The 20,604-nt window shown below is 36.5% G+C and overlaps 1 protein-coding gene across 1 annotated transcript in view; it reads right to left on the reverse strand.

The window, feature by feature from the left end:
* The window catches only part of FOLH1 (folate hydrolase 1), a 57,471-nt gene that overhangs the window by 4,114 nt on the left and 32,753 nt on the right, over positions 1-20,604 (reverse strand). The window contains exons 8-17 of the mRNA XM_060104494.1: positions 20,139-20,237; positions 19,775-19,860; positions 18,036-18,155; positions 15,766-15,848; positions 14,031-14,094; positions 11,354-11,421; positions 8,479-8,570; positions 6,139-6,229; positions 3,025-3,289; positions 2,674-2,755 (exon numbers count right to left, since the gene is read on the reverse strand). Of these exons, the coding sequence (XP_059960477.1) occupies positions 2,674-2,755; positions 3,025-3,289; positions 6,139-6,229; positions 8,479-8,570; positions 11,354-11,421; positions 14,031-14,094; positions 15,766-15,848; positions 18,036-18,155; positions 19,775-19,860; positions 20,139-20,237 (1,050 nt within the window). The remainder of the gene's footprint in view (positions 1-2,673; positions 2,756-3,024; positions 3,290-6,138; positions 6,230-8,478; positions 8,571-11,353; positions 11,422-14,030; positions 14,095-15,765; positions 15,849-18,035; positions 18,156-19,774; positions 19,861-20,138; positions 20,238-20,604) is intronic.

Raw genomic sequence — 20,604 nt, forward strand, 5'->3', positions numbered from 1 at the left:
CTATTTTCAACATTCATTTATTTAGCATCAAGAACTCGGGCTTTGTGATAGTATAAAGGTAAACTGGGCATACACTTTACCTGTGAGCGGTTCCCATAAACTAACAAAGGTGGCAACTGAATGAACCATAATTTCAATAAGACGCTACAGGTTTCCAAACCAAATTCATAAAGCATTGCTACAAACACAAAAATTCATGTGGTTACGCACACACCCCATTGGATGTTCCTTGTACAGAGCAGGGTTCAATCTGAAATATCCCTGGGAGGTAAATGCTCACAGCACCAGACGTACGTAAACAGGATCTATTTCCACCAGAAGCAGGCTGGCCTCCCTAGGGTTGGAGGAGGTAGGTCTTGAGGTTGAATACTATGTGAGCATAAAAGTACCAGGGAGTCAACACTCTGTATCCTTTGATGGGTTAAGGGATTAATTTAAGAACAGCAGGATTCAAGAAGTGTCTCTTCCTCACATTTCAAAGTTTTGGTTGAGAAATTCAACATCCACTTTAATTTACTTTAGCCAGCATTTACTCATATTATGTACAAAGCATGGCTCCAGGTGTTTCAGGATATGTAAACATAATATAGAGATACAATCTGTACCTTAACTATCATTTAGAGATGGTAAGACAAATACAGAAATACTCAAGGAAGTGAAAGCTCAGTGTCCTGGATTACCATACCGTGCCAACAGCAGTTCTCCACAAGGAAGAAACATCATTTATTTAATGATAGAAAATCAGCTTAATAGACTATATGGTGTTTGGCATTTCTCTAAAATTTATTTATAATTGTTGATTTTTTTACTCACATAAAAATTTGGAAAGAATTTTAAAGTATAAGAAAAAAAAATCTTCCTATTCACCCAAGGATATCACGATTATCATACTAATTGGTTTTCTGTAAGATTTTCTCTATATTCAATAAAATATTGTATATGTACAGTTTTATGACCTTCTTGTTTGCTTAACATTTTATTACAAATATCTTATTATACTTCCTTTATAACCATCAGTGTTAATCTTTACAAAATGTTTAAATGGGTGGACATCTGATTGTTTAGTAATTTCTGTCCTCATAGGTATTAAGGCTGTTTTGAATTATCTGGTATTATAATTTGTAACTTTCTCTGAGAAGCCATTTTATTCCCTCAAATTTGAGACTCTTTCCAGAAAAAAAAATTCAAGAAATAGAAATACTATGGCAAAGTGTAAGAACCCTGTCATGGCCCTAGAAACTTTAACAATATGTATTTATGCTTTTTAATAGTTTAAAGCAATTCACAATGCTATCAGAAAAACATGAGAGCATCTGCTTCAGTGTACTTCTTGTAGCAATGTGTACAAAGAAGTTTTAAATTGCTACTCATTTGGTATGAAAATAGTATGACATTATTTTCATTTGTATTTTTGAATTATTAGTAAATTGAATACTACATTATTTTCATTTGTATTTTTGAATTATTAGTAAATTTGAATTTTTTAAATCTGTTTCTGCACAGGTGGTATCTTCTTTTTGAATGATCTCTCTTGTCTATTGCCAGTACTTCCAACTTTGTTCTTTTGATTTTCTTATCAATTTTCAAAAAAAATATTTTTATTATATCTATATTACCCCCCTGTCCTTATTTTCTGGAAAAGAGTTTTTCCAGTCTTTTATCTTTGATTTGGAGTATCAGTTTCCACATTATTAACCATTTTAATATTTTCAAATCTGATTGCATTGCTATTTCTAAACTTGGAATCTCACTTCCAAGATATTTCAATTTTTACTAAAAATTTCTTCTATCCCTGTTGTTTATTTTTGCATAGAATGTGAAGTGAGATTTTGAATTAACTTTTTTATCAATTCCTGAAAGAGCTTATACAATATTATTGTTGAATACCTTTCTTTCTCATTTGACTTTAATGTATCCTTCATTACAAATACATCCTTATATATCACTGGTCTATTTTTTGTTCTGTCTGCTCTTTGTCCTTCTATGTATTCCTGCATTAGTCTCCAAGGATTTGATAGTTGTATCATCACAATATTTTTAATATATAGTAGATATTCACTCTCAAAATCCTACCTTTAAAAAATTGTCCCTAACATTCTCTTTTTCTCCAGTCTTAAAATTTTGTTCAAATTATATTTTACTTTTGTGATTTTACAAGAATTAATCCCAAAGGCTTAACATCTGAAAAAACTAATGGCTTTACCTTATTTGCTAGTCTGGATATAGAGAATTTTTCCAGGTGGAAGTGGAGATTAGGAACTCTTTGTGTGGGTAATGACATTAAGAAAAGGGAGGAAGAAGCTGTGTTTTGGGAATAGGAGAGCTTGGTTGAAGTATGATTTACAGATGCTGAAAGAACAGGAGATAAAACTGGAAGAAGATGGGGACACACAGTGGAGAACCTTCAATGTTAAGGTGGAAATTTTGTAACTACCACTCAGTTGGTAGTAAAGAAGGTACCAGCATTTCTCAACAGCACATATGCCACTCAGAATGTCAAAAATATCTCTTTGAGAGATATGGCAGTCCTGTATAGCCCTGTTAGAATGAAGAGAAAGAAAGCAGAAAAAAACTTTCCAAAGATACTTCAACAACAAAGATGTCAGCTAGTATTTTTTTTCATTATATCTATTACATGCATAACTTATATCTATATATATATACACAACGTACTTGTTTTTGTCCAAGTCTTGGAGTCTCTCACTGAAGTTAGAAGCAATTTCTGTAAAATTCTTCACTGCAGAAAATAGTGATTCTGAAATAGAAATGAGGACCTATTGGCATTGTTCTATAGTTTAAGCAAAGGGAACAATATAGAAGGTTGTTCTCTTTTGTATTTAACAAGGTATTTATATTTTGTATATTGCAAGACAGGCATCAATGAAATGGAAGATTTATATGCATAAAATATTTGATCATATGGAATAGCAATAAATAATAAATGGGCCTAAGGTAGATCATTACATTTTAGAGATTAATAGAAACATATAGACTGTGAATTTTGAAAAAGGAAGTGTATCATACCAAATGACACACTGTATGTTTTCATTTCTTGTGGATGTTTCATTGAAATATTGTAGATTTTATCAGCATACTTTCTTAAAACGACAGCATAATCTCGACAGTCAAAAGGGAGCACTATGGAATTGGCTAGTTCAAAGACGATTCCTCCTCGAACCTGGGCCACAGCAAGGTGATACTTAAAAGCTGGATCATAAAACTTTTCCACTAATTCATATGTTTCATAGACACTGTGATACAGTGGATAGCTGCTGAATTTGTTTGTTGCCTACAAAACAACCAAAAAAACAAAATATATCTCTCGTGAGATAACATATAAAATGCATAGTATCATAGATACTGTTAATAATAGTAAGACTGTTTCTGTCAGCAATGAATAGAGGAAAGTATTTAAGTACCTCAATAAGCCACTTACTAAAGGGTTAATATAATATTAAAACCCACCCCAGGTTTTCACCAGTTAAAAAGTATGTGTATATAACATAAACAATACTATGAATATTACCTTGGAAAAAAACCTAACATTCTTGCCTTTAGGAAAACAGGAGATGTAATAGAAATGTTTCTGAAATAAAGACAAGATAATGTTGCATTTGGGTGAAAATAATTTAAGAAGATAGAGAATCATTAGAAGCAAGGAAATAAGCATGATACAATATTATATAGGGCAATGTTGCAAATCGTTTGATGACTGAAATTCCATGAATAACTTTCTGACAAGCAGTGTGCTGACAAGTGAAGAGTGAACAGTGAGGGTTTCAGTAGTAGATCCAAAATCTCACTAAGTAAAGAAGTAATGCTCAGTCAGGTATAAAAAAAAACAAGAACATACACAAAAGGCAAGAGAGAACAACTTTTAAAATTCTGAGTTGCTGATTTATGCCTTTTGCCCATCGTTTAGATGCTTTTTTTTTTTTTACTGATATAACAGAACACTTTATATAGTGGTGCGTTGAGAGTGGGACTCTGGAATTAGCCTGCCAGAGTTTGAATCGAGGTTTCATGGCTTATTACCAAATAACTCTGGGAGGTTATTAACCCAAAAGTTATTAACCTTTCTTTGCTGTAGTTTTCTCATAAGTAAAATGTAGATAATATTAACATCTACCCTCATCACCAACCCCAATGGTAAGAGATTATAGAGATTTTCTGTCTGGGGAGAATAACTAGCCCAAGACAAAAGACCTATAGATTCTCTGCATTAGTTGGCTCCCAATGAAGCAACAAGAACAGGCATTCTCAATCCCTCTTTTGTGAAGCACCCCCTACAACAAGCACCACCCCTGTATACAGGGCTTCAATCAGCTTTTTATGGTCTCACTCCCAAATAAGATACATTGCCAAAGAGGGCCAGGCATTTGAAGAAAGTCTTTAACTTGAAAGATACAGACCAAGCACACAAACTAAAATAAAATCAACCCACAGTAAGGAGGTACTACGGGGAATGGAGGGAAACAATAAAAAAGAATTAATGAATGGCAGAGTTGAGAAAAATATCCCAGAATGTAGAAAAAGACACAGATAAGAACACAAAAGAACAGATAAAGACATTGGAAAATAATGCTACAGATGCTAAACAAATTAATAATTGTTTGAGAAAGAGGAAATAATCAAAGAAAAAAACATTTCCTCCAACTACAATACATAGGTTTCCAGAACAAAGAGTCCACTTTGTTCCCAGCTCAGCGTATTAAAAAATGGCGTAATACACATGTACACCAAGGGCAACACAGTCATAAACAGAAGATACTAAAATCTTCCTTTAAAAAAAAACAGAGGTGGGACTTCCCTGGTGGTGCAGTGGTTAAGAATCTGCCTGCCAATGCACGGGACACAAGTTCGATCCCTGGTCTGGGGAGATGCCACATGCCACGGAGCAACTAAGCCTGTGCACCACAACTACTGAGCCAGTGCTCTAGAGCCCCCGAGCCACAACTACTGAAGCCTGCGTGCCTAGAGCCCTTGCTCCACAACAAGAGAAGCCACGGCAATAAGAAGCTGGTGAACCACAATGAATAGAAGCCCCTGCTCACCGCAACTAGAGAAAGCCTGCACACAGCAACATAGACACAATGCAGCCAAAAATAATAAATAAATAAGTTTATTAAAACAAACAAACAAACAGAGGCAAGAGATCAAGGAACAAGGGACTTCCCTTGTGGCACAGTGTATAAGACTCTGCACTCCCAATGCAGGGGTCCCGGGGTATGATCCCTGGTGAGGGAACTAGATCCCACATGCATGCTGCAACTAAGACCTGGTACAACCAAGTAAATAAATAAATTAAATAGAAAAGAAAAAGATCAAGGAACAAACAACATCTCTCAACAGGCAATGAAGCAATGAGTTCAAAATTCTAAAGGTACAGAATTTTCAAGCAAAATTTTGTGCCCAGTCAAATTATTGAAGAATTTTGTGTAGTATAACAGACATGCAAGGTGTTTAGCTGTCATTCACCCTTTTCAAGAAGTGCCTGAAGGATGTGCTCCCAAAAACATGGAGAGTAAATAAGAAAAAGGAAGAAAAATCTGGGAAACAGAAAATCCAAAATACGAGTGAAATGAAGATACTCTCAGAATTCTTAGTGAAGGAAAATTTCACAGCCAAGAGCTGTGCCACAGGCAGAAAGAATAACCAGAGAACCTAGAGGAGCAGAAGAGCCCCAGTGGGAAAAATGGACTCTGCCAGTTCACCTGATGTGTTTGAATATACTAAGAGTTTGAGGTGAGTTAAGTATGGACACACGAAGGAAAAAAATGTCTTCTAATCAACAAGGGTAACACAACTATATATTGAAAAAATGTGATGAGGGAAAGTATTTGGGGGTTGGGAGAAGAAGTGATATAAAAGAACTGAATGCCTAGCTTTTCTAGTAAGAAGTAAATGGATAATACCTAAAACTGAAAAAGAAAGAAATAGCAGCAGAAGCATATTATTTACAAACATGCAGATTGATATCAGAAGAAACCAATTAAAATACTGAAATAATTTCAATTTGATGAACAGAATCAGAGATGGAACAAGCACGGTGCTTAAGTCACTTTTTTTGATCCAGAGTTATTTGTTTAGCTAAAATATATTCATAACTAACCATGAAGAACTTACTGATAGACTTACCCAATCTTTAGTGTACCGTGCTCTGCCTGAAGCAATTCCAAGTCTTTGGAAGAACACTTCAAAATCATTACCAGATCCTAATTTGCTAATCCTTTTAGGGATAAAATACAGGATTATTTGAGTAACTTCTTCACTGAGTACAGATCAAAATTAATTAAACTAATCTCCACTAAATACTATAAATATAATTTTTAGATATATTGTGTTGGATATATTTTAGATATAAGCAGCAAAAAAAAAAAAAAAGTGGCGGGGAATGTCAATTTTGATGACAAAATATCTACTTCCATAAGACTGTTCTAGGGAGAGGTGACCACTGTTCTTTTGGGTTTCTGGATCCAATTCCAACCTGTTTGTGTGTGTGTTGTCGGGGTGGGGGCAGTTCCCCACACCAACAACAAGCGATTCTCCAGGCCATCAGCTGGGTATTCTACAATTCAACTCAATTCTGACATTGTCCACCCAGAGATAAGGTTAGGTCCCACACATTAAGGGCTCAGTCCCAAGAGACTGTCCCCCCCCAACACACAACCACCACCAGTGCTTCTGACCAACTGGCTGTAGATGGGAGGTTCCCACAACCCCCTCCTTGGGTTTGCTAGAGCTGCTCATAGAACCCAGAGAAACATATACTTACTAGATCATCAATTTATTATGAAAGGTTATAACTCAAGAACAGCCAGATGGAAGAGATGCATAGGGTGAGGTATGGGAAAGGGGTCAGAACTTCCACGCCCTGTCTGGGCTCGCCGGACTCTTCCAGCACCTCCACGTGTTCACCAACCAAGAAGCTCCCCAAACCCAACCCTTTTGGGGTTTTGTGAAAGCCTCATTCCATAGTCATGATCAATTAAGTCATTGGACACTGGTGACTGAGTCAACCTCCAGGCTTGCTCCCTTCCTGGGAGGTTGAGGGTCAGACTGAAAGTTCCAACCCTCAAGTCACTTGGTTGGTTCTCCTGGCAACCAGCCCCCACCTTAAGTGGGGTCGTATCACCTCATTAACATAACAAAAGACACCTTTGTCCTTCTGATCACTTAGAAAATTCCAGGGGTTTAGGAGCTCTGTAAGAGATCAGGAGGACCAAATATGCACTTCTTATTATGAATCACAATATCACAATTGTATGTTGCTTTTTTAGAAAAAGATTATTGAAGTTGGAAAATATTTTCCTTCACTAACTTTTTTTATTATCTATATTTGTTGTACATGATAAAGTTAAAAGAATCAGAAAATTTTCAGATAACTCAGATTTAATTCCCATCCTTAAAAATTTAAATTATTCATACTGTTATCTTTAATCTCAAACTACTGAGATATTTATTCCTCTTTCCGTGCTTATGAAGACACAACTAAACCTGAAATGATGTCTATATTCTTCTTAGAACATTATGCAGTTAACAAAACACTTGTTAACTGTATATGTTCAGAAAAAAGAATATTTATACAGTAATGAGAGGACAGACTTAGGTGCCATGTGTATATATTACCTATTCAAAAGCGAACCATATTTTGATGGCCTACAGATTTAATTTCAAAACACACAGCAATATTTTGTAAGCAGAGAGGGTAGGGGGTCCCTGGGGAAAGAGAACTAGTCATGGCTTTCTTGATATAAGACAATTCATTTTTGGCCTAAGCCATTTTGTGGTAAAGGCCTGACCATAATGCTTATCCTTGAACAGGTCTCAGTAATTAATGACCTTAAGGCAGCAAGATAATTTAGGAACAAATGACTTATCAGGCAAGAGAAGTAACAATAGCAAAGATAATAAATCAGTTGTAAAGACTCCCAGTTCTGTTACAATGGTAAAGATTAGCCTGAAGAACATTTTTGAGCTGTTTTACAGAATTTGGATCCCCTTGAGCACTCAACCCCCAGATCAGCTGAAACCTAAGGAATGATGATGTTGACCCTTTCTGAACTCAATCAACTAAAGTTTGGACTCTGTCAAACTTTGCCCCAATTCTATACTGAATTCTCCTCTGCTCAAACCCCCTCATGAATATGTATGTACCCTTAACTTGAAACTTCCCCCATTTTGCTGTCCAGGGAGACACTGCTTTGGAAAAGATCCCCGGTACTCTCCTTACTTGCTGCAAGTAATACATCCTTCCTTCTACCGCTCTTTGGCTTGGTTGTGCCATTTGGCTCACACGCACCAGGAGGCAGACCCAGTTTTGGGGTAACAATTTTATTTGTAAACCTAAGCATCACTTTTTCTTTAACAGATATTAGAGAATTTTAAATTAAAATTTTATTATTTGTTGAAAGAAACTACCCTTTTATTTTCAACACAATTCCATACTGAATTTAGTAAAGAGTTTTCTTTGTTTACCTGGGCAAGCCACTGAATTCGGGTGAAGGGCTTTTTTCATTCCAGCTCTCAAAAAGGGATTTGCCTTCAAAATCTTCATCAGGACTTTGGAGCTACACAAGTTAAAAGGAAAAAAAAAGAAAAAAGAGAGAAAGAATACTTATAAATCAGATGTTTTAAAACCTAAACATCTATTAACCAGGGAATGAGTAGCCAAATTATATTCAGGAAAATAAGGAATGCAATTCATACATTAGCAGTCACAAGAATTACAACAATGAGTTTCTGACAATATGGGAAAATGCTCATGTTATTATATATAATGCACCTATTATAAAAAAAAATACATGGAGTGTATGGAAAAGAAAGCTATACCAAATTATTACCAAGCCATTGTATTCAGACAAATGGTCACACTGTAAGATTTTTTTTTTTTTTTGGTCTATTTTTCCAAATTAAGGGAGGCTACTCTCAAAAACACATTCCTCCTCCTCTTATAAAAAAAAAAAAATGAAAAGAAGCAAGCTGGTTAAGGGAAGGTTTGTTTTTTTCGTTTTTTGTTTTTTTTTAAATATTGCTTTGTGCCAACAAGTTTGTCAAAGTCATTATATAATACATAACAAAACAAATGCACTAATATTTTATTTAATTTGTTGAGTATTTATTGTAATTGTGTTAAACACAGGGCTTTAAATACATTTTCAGATTTTACAGATGAAAATTCTAAGGGAGTACAATATGCACTACTATTGAATGCTAAACTCAGAGCATTAAATGTTATGCCAAAACGTTTAGCACACTAAACTGTAACTAATACTCACTAAACTGTAACTGAATAATATATGGTATAAAAAGTTTTTATTTTTTATTTAATAAAAGTCTTATGTTCTATTTTTTTTTTTTTTTTTTTTGCGGTACGCGGTCCTCTCACTGTTGGGCCTCTCCCATTGTGCCATTGTGGAGCACAGGCTCCAGACGCGCAGGCTCAGAAGCCATGGCTCACGGGCCCAGCCACTCCGCGGCACGTGGGATCTTCCCGGACCGGGGCACAAACCCGTGTCCCCTGCATCGGCAGGCGGACTCTCAACCACTGCACCACCAGGGAAGCCCCTATGCTCTATTTTTTGACAGGTTCAACTCAAAAGATTTTATAGACTACCTATTCTGTGGAAGTCTTTTTGTAGATGTCAGCCATACAAAGTTTAATAATACAAATTACACACCATCTACTAGGGGGAACTATAAATTAAAATGTGGAATTCATGTGCTAGGTACTATAATAGACGGATGTGCAAAGGTTGATGGGAACACAGATAAATTTATATAAACTTGGGGAGAGAGAAGTTATGTCAGCATCTTAAGTCATAAAATATCAATACATAAAGCACAAAATAATTTCACTCAAGCTTACAAATTTACACAAAACTTTGATACAAGGGACAGTACCACTCCATTTATTTTAAGTAATATGAATTTGAAATAATGTGTTTAGAAATATATTACTAAAGTCACAGTTTATCACTAGAATTTGAAATACCACGAATCACCTTCCCCAAACAAAAACAGAATTTTAAAAATCCAAAACTGTCAAGAATCATATAATTTCAAACTTGACCTAGAAAGTAGTGTTTTTGCATTTGTCACAAGGTGCCACCAATCCACCTGGTAAACAAATATAACTGCCAAGCTTCCTTAGTATTGACCTCAAATTACATAAATGGTGGGAATTCTCTGAGACACAATGTTTCAGATATTTAATTTTTTTTTTTTTTTTTTTTTTTTTGCGGTATGCGGGCCTCTCACTGTTGTGGCCTCCCCCGTTGCGGAGCACAGGCTCCGGACGCGCAGGCTCAGCGGCCATGGCTCACGGGCCCAGCCGCTCCACGGCATATGGGATCCTCCCAGACCGGGGCACGAACCCGTATCCCCTGCATCGGCAGGCGGACTCTCAACCACTTGCGCCACCAGGGAGGCCCTCAGATATTTAATTTTGTATACACTTCATGGGAATTGTAAAACTGCAGGCACCTGACAGAGATCTTAAGTAATAATATGAATAGATTAGCGCCAAATTAAACTTTTCTATTCCTACTGGAGATGCTAATAAATTAAATTCCATGCTTGGGAAACCAAAGCTTAACAATATGTTTAGGATCTATTGAAAATCCCTATCTGAGGGAAATAATTGTCTTTCCTGGTAATTACATTTCAGTTGGTAATTCTGTTAAATAAGCAAGTCTTTTTATCCTTTTCAGTTCAAATCAGGTAATTAGCAGTAACAGCAAAAATCTGCCATGCAAAACATTACTTATCCCTACCTTTAGGAACGGTAGCTTTATGGGGCAGGAGAATTAAAATGAAGAGTTGCCTGTTGGTCCTATAGAAATTCAGGCACCGCCTCTCTGCCAGGTTCAGTATGTTGTTCTGCTGTCAGAATTACGATAACTTTAGCTCAGTGGACTGAAGCCCACAGCAGGAAATCAGGAATTGGGTACATAGTCTTACCCAGTCTCTGTCCCAGGAGTCAGCACCTGGTTTTTTACACATACTTTTTCTCATTTGGTTAGAAATGTCAACTCTTCCAGAGTCCTAAGTTAATTGGTATTATTATATTAAAGAGTAAAAACCAGTTTTAAAATTAAGGAGTTAAACCACAGGACCAAGTTCTGGTTCAGCTACTTGAACAAGTTGTGTGACTCTAGTGGCTAATGCTTTTTGGGCTCAGTTTTCTCGGTTTCACATGGAGATGGTAGACGCAATGCTCTCCATAGACTGCCTCAGATTGGTGTGGGAAAAATGGGCAAAAGTTATAAAACAACACAGATGTTTAACAGAATAATGCCACCTCAAGAAAACATCATTTGTAGAACTTAAAATTCCATGTGATTATTTTTACCTCCTTTGTTAGGTTGTATACCAAGCTGTACATAAGTGGGGTACAATCAACTCTCAGAGTGTAGTTTCCTGAAAGACAAGAAGATAGTTTGTTTTCTATTTCATTTCTTTATTTTATTCTTCCATTCAAAGACCATTCCTAACTCTTTAGCCAGAATGATCCCTTTATAACTTAAGTCTGGGGAATTCCCTGGCAGTCCAGTGATTAGGACTATGAGCTTTCACGCAGAGGGCATGGGTTTGATCCCTGGTCAGGGAACTAAGATCCCGTAAGACACGTGGCCAAAAATAAAGAAATAAATAAAACCTAAGTCTGATCAAAACTCTCCAGCTCATCACTCAATAAAATTCATCCTCACCATGACCCTTGGTGCCACACATGAAACAACCTCAGGTCACCTCTCCACATCTTCACCTCCTACTCCACCCAAGCGAATGTTCTATACAAAAGAGATAATAAAAGTACTCACCTCACAGGAATATTGTGTTAAATAAATGTTTATATTTAAACATTGGTTGGTAGTTTGTGTGAGCTAAATTCTGTATATGAATGTCAACATGATGGAAATTCCTCAAACAGAGGACAATAGTTCCTTTGAAGAGAGGGTTATTTGAGAATGGTTTCAGTAGATATTATTTTCTTTGTAAATTTTGCATTTTAACATTAGAAAGCTAATAGATGACTTATTTTTTTATTTGAAAAATGAACAGTTAATAAAATTTTAAATATAAAAACAAAGTGAGACAAGCTGTATTCCAATCACAGAGTAATGAGTGTGTTATTTGCTCTTGATCTTGAAAATGCTGGGGAGACAATGTAGTGTTTTAAACCAGGGAATGACGTAAACAGCAAAATCAAAGATTAAAAAAATGCATTTAAATCAAGTCTTAAAAAAAAGAAACTAGCAATAGAGAGAACACTATTCTACTTCTGAAGAATATATGTTTGGTATACTTATTCTGTGTGGCAAAGGTGTTTCATCTTCATATGTGTGTTTAAATAAGGATAATAAGGAATTCCCTGGTGGTCCAGTGGTTAGGACTCTGTGTTCTCACTGCCGGGGGCCCGGGGTTCAGTCCCTGGTTGGGGAACTAAGATCCCACGAGCCGTGTGGCGTGGCCAGTAAATAAATAAATAAAGATAATAATAATCCAAGCTAACATTTTTGAACATTTACCTTGTGCAAGGCACAAGTCTGGGAGTTTTTCAAATATTAACTTCTTTTGCCCTTACAAGAACCTTTGAGATATGTGCTCTTAGTAACTCTATTGAGAGGTGAGAAAGTAACAACCTGAGGTCACATAACAATAATAGAAATTAGCAGTGCCGGGAATAAGGCCAAGCCCTGAGCCACTAACTAAGGAAAGTTAGAGGAAGAAAGAAAAGATAACTGAAACGCACGAACTAACTTAGGGGACAGTGGAGCTCAGATACGTGGACAAAGAAGAAAATGTAAATGCCAATGTGCCTCCATCAATATGCAATGCTCCAACTATTTTTGACATGGCAGATTTACTAATAAACTAAAGAAAATATTTTATAAGTCCACCCTTCATTCATTTATTCATTCATTTGTTGCACCCATGCAAACACCATTTATTTAATAAGACATTAAGAATCGAGGAATGAAGAAGTATGATCCTGCCTGTTCCTGGCAGAAAAATATAGTCTAGAAAGGGAGAGGGTTTGTAAAACAAATAATTACTTAATAACAGCAGTGGTGAGTGCTACAAAGATGGCTTCCCAGAAAAAAATAACATTCCTGGGGAGACTGTAAGAATAAGAATTAAACAGATGGTGTGTCGAACAGCAATCTGAGTACAGAGAACAGCAGTTGTAACGGCTGAGAAGTTGCATGTGGTCAAGAGGCAGAAAGATTCGTGCGGGGCTACAGTATAGTCAGTGACAATGGACTGTTTCAGTTTCTTGAAAATCGACTTGAGATTGTCCCTTAGTTTGAATCTCTGTTTATCAAAGCAAATCCATTCTAAAAGGCCTGTCTTCGATGCCTATCTCATTTCTCAAGCCTTTCCTGACGTCGCTATTATTCTCTCCTCTGAACTCCAAGATCAGTCCAATAATATCCTTCTGAGAGTACCTCATATATTAGAATCCTAGACTGATGTATTTTATCATCTATACTGAGTCTTAAACTCTTGAGTACTACACTGTTCTTTACTAACCCCTAATTCCTTTGAAATCCTGGGAAGTACACTGCATAGAGAGGTGCTTAGTAAATACATGTTGAATTGAAGGAAAAAATATTTAAGAAGAAAAAAATTTTGGTGAAAGTTGAAATCTGGGGAATCAGCATTTGTTTTCAAAATTTGTATGCATGATATGATGACAGTAGTTAAATCATAACGTTTTGCTGCTCCATTCTAAAATCATAGAAATCTTTAGTTCCATAACTGACTTATTCATTTAGCAGATAATCACTGAATTCCTACCATAGATAAGGTAATCCGCCAGATGAAACAAACAAATCATAGAGTGTTGTTTCCAGAGCCCAAATCAGCACCCTAGAGCTTACAGCTGCCATGAGCATGACAAACCAGCAGCAAATTCCCTCACCACTTGTTAATGGATTTGCATTCCTAGTTAGTGAATAATTTACAAACTAAATTGCTGTTACTACCAAGATCATATATTTTCCTATGAAACCAATAATATTCACCTTCTATAGAAGAATCAGCATTAATATAGGCCACACCACGCACTTGAAGAAGTCTGGAATTCTCCTATAATATTAAATAAATAAATAAACAAACAAATAGCCATAACCCCTTTCTAAAAAAATGCACATCTACATTTACTGTATGGAGGTTTCTGAATTAAGTTGGCCCAAGTTCACCCCAAATTTGACATGTAAGATTTTCAAGCATATGTTTGAAAGAATTTCAATAAAGGTCATTGGTAAGAAATAACAAGCAAAACATTTTTAAGACTAAAATTTGAGATGAGACTATCCACATTCATAATACAGTGAGTGGAAAAGGAGTTGATTTCTTTGTTTTTGTTGGGTAGTTGCTGTGCGCGGGCTTTCTCTGGTTGCTGTGTGAGGGCTTTCTCTAGTTGCAGGGGGCTGCTCTTCATTGTGGCGGGCAGGCTTCAGTAACTGTGGCACGTGGGCATAGTAGTGGTGGTGCATGGGCTTCGTTGCTCCACAGCATGTGGATCTTCCTGGACCAGGGATCGAACCCGTGTCCCTTCCATTGGCAGATGGATTCTTAACCACTGTGCCACCAGGGAAGCCCAAGGATTGATTTCTTAACCACACTATGGTTTAATCCGTCAAATTAAATTCTCCTGTGTTATGACACCACCTACTGGTCAAAACTTTAAAACTTTTTTTCTCAGCTTTAAAACACTGACCAAGGATTTTTTTTGATATAAGTGGATTATGAATCTCCAAAACAAGCAATTTTCTAAGTGTCCTGACTGTAAGAAATAAAGTGAAAAAACATGCAGCTCTAGGTGATGAAAATAAGATGAAAGAGGCAAATCACACCCTCAAAATATTTAGGCTCTTCTTGATGCCAGCATATTTTTTTTTGCGGGCCTCTCACTGTTGTGGCCTCTCCCGTTGCGGAGCACAGGCTCCAGACGCGCAGGCTCAGCGGCCATGGCTCACAGGCCCAGCCGCTCTGCAGCATGTGGGATCTTCCCGGACCGGGCACGAACCCATGTCCCCTGAATCGCCAGGCGGACTCTCAACCACTGCGCCACCAGGGAAGCCCAGCATAAATCATTGTCTACAGGAGCACTACTTTTTTTCTACCCCAGAGAAAACTGAAGTTGACAGGGCTTCTCATAATTCCTAGATAATAGGAGCCAAGTAAATATTTATAGCATGATTAGAAGTTAATGGAATGTTAATTTTGCATATGTTTACAAGTAACACTTCTATTACACAAAGCCAACAATGCATGCAGGTAAAATTACTTTCCAAGGAGCCTAGTCAATATTCTGTGGTGGGGCATTCCACTTCACTTTTAGCATGATTTAGAGTAGGTCATTACGATATGAGGAAGACAGTACAAGCTCAAGGAATATTTAAATGTAATTAGATTTAGGAGTTAATTTGGAAAAGTTAAAACATTATATCTTATTATGATGTCCAGTTTCTAGTGAATTTATTTAGCTACTATCACACTCCCAGACAACAAAGATTAAATTATTTCCACAATTGACATTAAGTGGCTTTAAAAATTCAAACAAAACTTAGTTCTCAAGTGATGAAAACATTTTTATCGTTGATTTTTGAAAGAGAATATGTTGCTTCAGACTTTCTGGAAAAAAGTTTGAATATTTTCTGGCTGGATTGACCAGTTATTCTTACATTCTTGTGAATTAAATATAAACTGCTTTATTATTATGAAAATGTATGTTATATCGAATTATCAACTAACCTCTGCCCACTCGGTGGAACCAAGAAGACCAAATTCTTCTGCATCCCAGCTTGCAAACAAAATTGTTCTTCTAGGCCTCCATCCTGAAATATATGTGCATACTTATAAAAGCTGGGAAAATGCATAATATTGCCAGGACATCACCATGCCCAGCAGAGTAACAACAGTAAAAATCCATTGGTTGTTTAGGAAGGGTGAATTATGGTGACAATCTTTACTTAATTTCCTTTTGAAAGATTTTAAAGCTGATCTGTCAATACAAAACAGCATATCTGTATTGAAAAAGGGGGAAATGCAGACATGGTAAAAATCCTGTGAGATCATAAAATACTCTAATAGGTTTATAATGATTGCCTATGCTAGGAAGCCATCTGTGGTCTGCAGCTGCCTAGAGTGAAAGAAGACAATGCTGGATGTGGTCTGTGCTCTGAGACAATAGAACTGAGAGAAAATCCTTTACAACTCTTCCATGCTGTGTTGGCATCACACAAACAATTGTTCAGTGTCAGCTGGTTGTGTGATTTCACTCCATTCTCTGCCAGAATTAGTCAACAGAAGCTCCATTCTCAACACTAGTGTCTGCTGCTGCTGAAAAGTACACCATTCATTAGGACGGTCATATGGCTTGGAGTTATAAACACTGATCTTGAAGTTAAAGAAAGATCTTATTTCAAGCCCTGGTTCTTTCACTTACTAGCAGTATGACCAAGGGAATGTTACTCAAACTTGTTAGGCCTCTTGTTTCTTCACCTGTATACCAGGAAGAGCAGAGAAAAGATAACACTCCTAGATTGTTAGGAGGATTAAATGGAATAATATTTATAAATATAGCACTGAACAAGTGCTCCAGGCATGTAAGTTGTTATTGTTTGAGTACATATTTCATTTGTGCTTAAGGACATATATCCCTCTAGCTGTTGAGTCCAGAGCTTCATTTTTGTTAAGTATATTAATAACATTATTCAAATCTCCTATTAATTATTATTCCCCATCATTGCAGTCTTTTGGCATACTTTGTAATTGCCATAGTGATGTTTTGTATTTACCACGGGAATCTTCTGGCAAAATCATGAAACTTTTTGTAATACTATTAAACACAACCTAATTCACAAACCATGTAAATTCAGGTCTCCATAGTTCTATTTTCTTAAAAAAATAAGATAGCTGTGTGGAAAAAAGAATAGAGCACCTTTACATTTGGTTTCAAAGAGTGACATCACTGTTTTGTGGACTGGGAGACAGAAATCTGAATTTTAACCCTAGTTCTCTGATTCTGCCACACACCAGCTACAAAACGTTGGGTGAATTAATTGATTCTGGAAACCTCAGTTAACTTATTTGTAAAACGAAAAGAGAAATAACTAAACATATCCCTCCTCCTATGAGTTCAAAATAGATAACACGTGATGACACTGTTTCTCTGAGAAAGTAAGTACCAGGCAAATGTAACATATTTTTACGACATTCATTGTTGCTAAAAAATATATGGCTCACATTTACAGCCCGTAGACACCTTGTTTGCAGGGTCAGTAAACAAAGTAGACCTTCTGTTCTCAGTATGTAATGTTTACTTTAAAAACTAACCATTTGAACTCAATTTTATTTTGGTTTTCATATGAAGATTCTAAAATGACTGAAGTAACTGTGCTAGTAGTATAATCTTCAATTCTGTGAGAGAAATCAAAGCTGGGGGTGTCAGAATGCAGATATCAAACTTTTGACAGCATCCTATTAAGCAGGAAGACCAGCATTTTTCTGAATTAGCTTTCATCCCCTCAGTCAGTTGGTGTACTTGATCTGAGGCCTGCAGCTGGAAGATCCCAAGAAGTTCACATTTCTCAGACCAGGATGCTTTGGCTTATGACCTAAATCTGGTGTCTACTCTCCAGTAAAGAAACCCATCTCCATCTTCTTTGTTGCCAGAGAAACCACTAATAGTATAATTCCTTTATTTCAGATTATAATTTAATATATAAATATAGATAATATGAACTTTATTATATAAATAAATGAATTATTAAAAATGAACATATAAAAATGAATAAACAATAGTATTAACCAACATAAGTAATATAGCTGCTAGTTATTGAAAGCTACTCTCTGCTATTAAGCACTACTAAGTACTCTATGCTACTAAGATGATATAATTTGCATGCAGCCTCTCTGTTGTGTTTCACACAAACCTATGAGGTGGTATTTTTATACTCACTTTACTGAGGACCAAACTAAGATTCAGAAAAAATGGTCTTTTTACTTTTTGCTTACATTACCTTCTTTTTTCAGTTTTCCAAAACTCCTGACAATTTCATGAACAACAGCTGCTCCACTCTGAGGGTCAATGCCACCAAATACCCAAGAGTCACGGTGACCTCCAAGAATGACATATCTGTCTAGAAAGCATCATTGTAAAATTACTTGCCATTCCAGGTCAAGAATAGAGGAAATTGCAAATGACTCAATAGCATCTAAACACAAAGCACTCAGGACTCAATTTAAAATAGCAAAGGTTCCTGAAGACTTTTGTAAATATATCACTTTGTTCTGAATTTGATGTATGAAGAAAATATGAATGTGATAAGCAAATGTATACTTCAATTAATTAAATTATAAGTATATAAGTAATAATAAATGAGTATAAAAGTATCCTTATCCACTTCTTTATATAATTCTCTGTTACTCCTCTCTTACCTATTTACACTATGTTTCCAGTATTTTCAGAGTAAGAGAACACAGTGGCCAAATAACGATTTCTCCACTTCCTACTCCTTCTACTTAGTTTTTAAGGTACAGCTCAAAGATTCTACCTCTCTATGATCTGTTCCTATTTTCTACAGGGAGAGGGAATTGCACCCCTATCCAGCTTTCTGGGCAGTCTTTTCATATGGATAAAGCATTTACCATGGGGCTTCTCTGGTGGTGCAGTGGTTAAGAATCTGCCTGCCAATGCAGGGGACAGGGGTTCAAGCCCTGGTCCGGGAAGACCCCACATGCCACAGGGCAACTAAGCCCGTGTGCCACAACTACTGAGTCTGTGCTCTAGAGCCCGAGGGACACAACTGCTGAGCCCGAGTGCCTAGAGCCCGTGCTCCGCAACAAGAGAAGCCACTGCAATGAGAAGCCCGCACACCGCAACAAAGAGTAGCCCCTGCTCGCCTCAACTAGAGAAAAGCCTGCGTGCAAAAAAAAGTAAAAGGATTAAAAAAAAAAAAAAGAGCATTTACCACACTTAAATGTAGGGGTCTTCTTGTCTCTGGTCTGTGTCTTTTTAAAAAATCCCTCCATCCCCAAAGCCTAGCACAGAGCTGGCAGAAAATATGTACTCAGTGAGATTCAATAAACAGCCAGTTGTACATTGTTTAGTGCTCATTGGAAGCATATCAATATTCTTTATCCCTGAAAGAAAGTACTTCCTGCTTGTACAAAAGATATTCAGTTTAATTCTGTCTGTTTGGGTAGGAAATATAACCATATAGTTCCTAAGGAATCAAACATAATAAAGTAAGATTATTTTCAAATGTATCATTGAGCAGGTTATCTGAAATCATATGGAAATCACGTGTATATATATTCCACCCATTTCAGTGTAAAAAAAAAAAACATGTAAAGGATTCATTAACTTCTGGTTATCTTAATTTTCTAAGAGTGTTACTTATCGTTGTAATGAAGATATTTCTCCAGGCAAAATATGCGGTAAAGAAATCCAGAAAGCTCAGATTAAACACCTGTAAACCATCTCTCCTTGCTCTTCCTCCCTTGGTCCTTTAATTGAAGCATGCATAGTTTATCAACAACCTCAGTCATCTGACCAATCTAGTCCCAACATTTACTTTCTTCACAACATGCATCACAATGTAAAATTACCTCCTATTGATCTATTTTTTGTTTATGTGAGTTCCGTTAGGACAAAGAGTTGCTTCGCTTTGTTCACCTTACATTCCCAGAGCTCAGAGCAGTACCTGGCACCAAAGAATCACCCGATTGATATTTGCTGAGCAAATGATCAATTTACCTGGCTCCACTGCCCCTCTGAGAGTTCCAATCACATTGTAAATTCTTTTCACTTTATTGTTGGAATGGATGTGCATCTTGACTTTTCTAATGCAAAAATAAAGGGCACAGACTAAAATACTGGTTAACAGCTTGCCACCCACAATTTTTAAATCTGACATTGTTTTGAATATTTCTAAATGCACACAGGCAATAATTACATTGACCAATTGTCTAATTGTGTGGATATATGTGTATTCCCCTTTTCAACCTGTTGTTATGTCTTCTTCTGGTAGTAGATTTTACTTTTCAGTCATCCTCTGTAATTGTTTTTGAAAAAGGTTTCCTCCCCCTAAAGAGAGTTATTATAAAAATAGTCTCTTAACTTGGTAGAAAAGTTTCCAGTAAATCCAGGTCCAACATTGTAGGGCACTTGGAGACTTCCTTTCCAGCTGTAATCTGGTGGTGCTGATCCACCCATTTTTCTGTTGAACACAAAAAATATTATTAGTTGAAGGAAACCTTTGAAGTTATAAGTTAAAATGTCCTTGAACTTGTTTTCTTGAGCTCCTGCTCATAATAGCTTCTATGAGTCATGGTAGTACAAAGTGCTTTGCATAGGGATATGCCATTTAACTCTTAATACACCTCTTATGAGGTGGTTCTGTTATTACTCCCCACTTCAAAGATGAGGAGGGTGAGGCTTAGAGAGAATAGGTAACATGCCCAAAGTCAAGCAGCTGATTAGTGGTACAATTGAGATTCAAACAGTTGGTAAGAGTTTGGACTCTGTGTTACCAGTTTCCAACAGTAAACCATGTGAAAAGTGCTCTCAAGAGCATGCTCTGAAGA

Source organism: Mesoplodon densirostris, chromosome 7 (genome assembly GCF_025265405.1).
Source record: "Mesoplodon densirostris isolate mMesDen1 chromosome 7, mMesDen1 primary haplotype, whole genome shotgun sequence".
NCBI classification, from domain to species: Eukaryota; Metazoa; Chordata; class Mammalia; order Artiodactyla; family Ziphiidae; genus Mesoplodon; species Mesoplodon densirostris.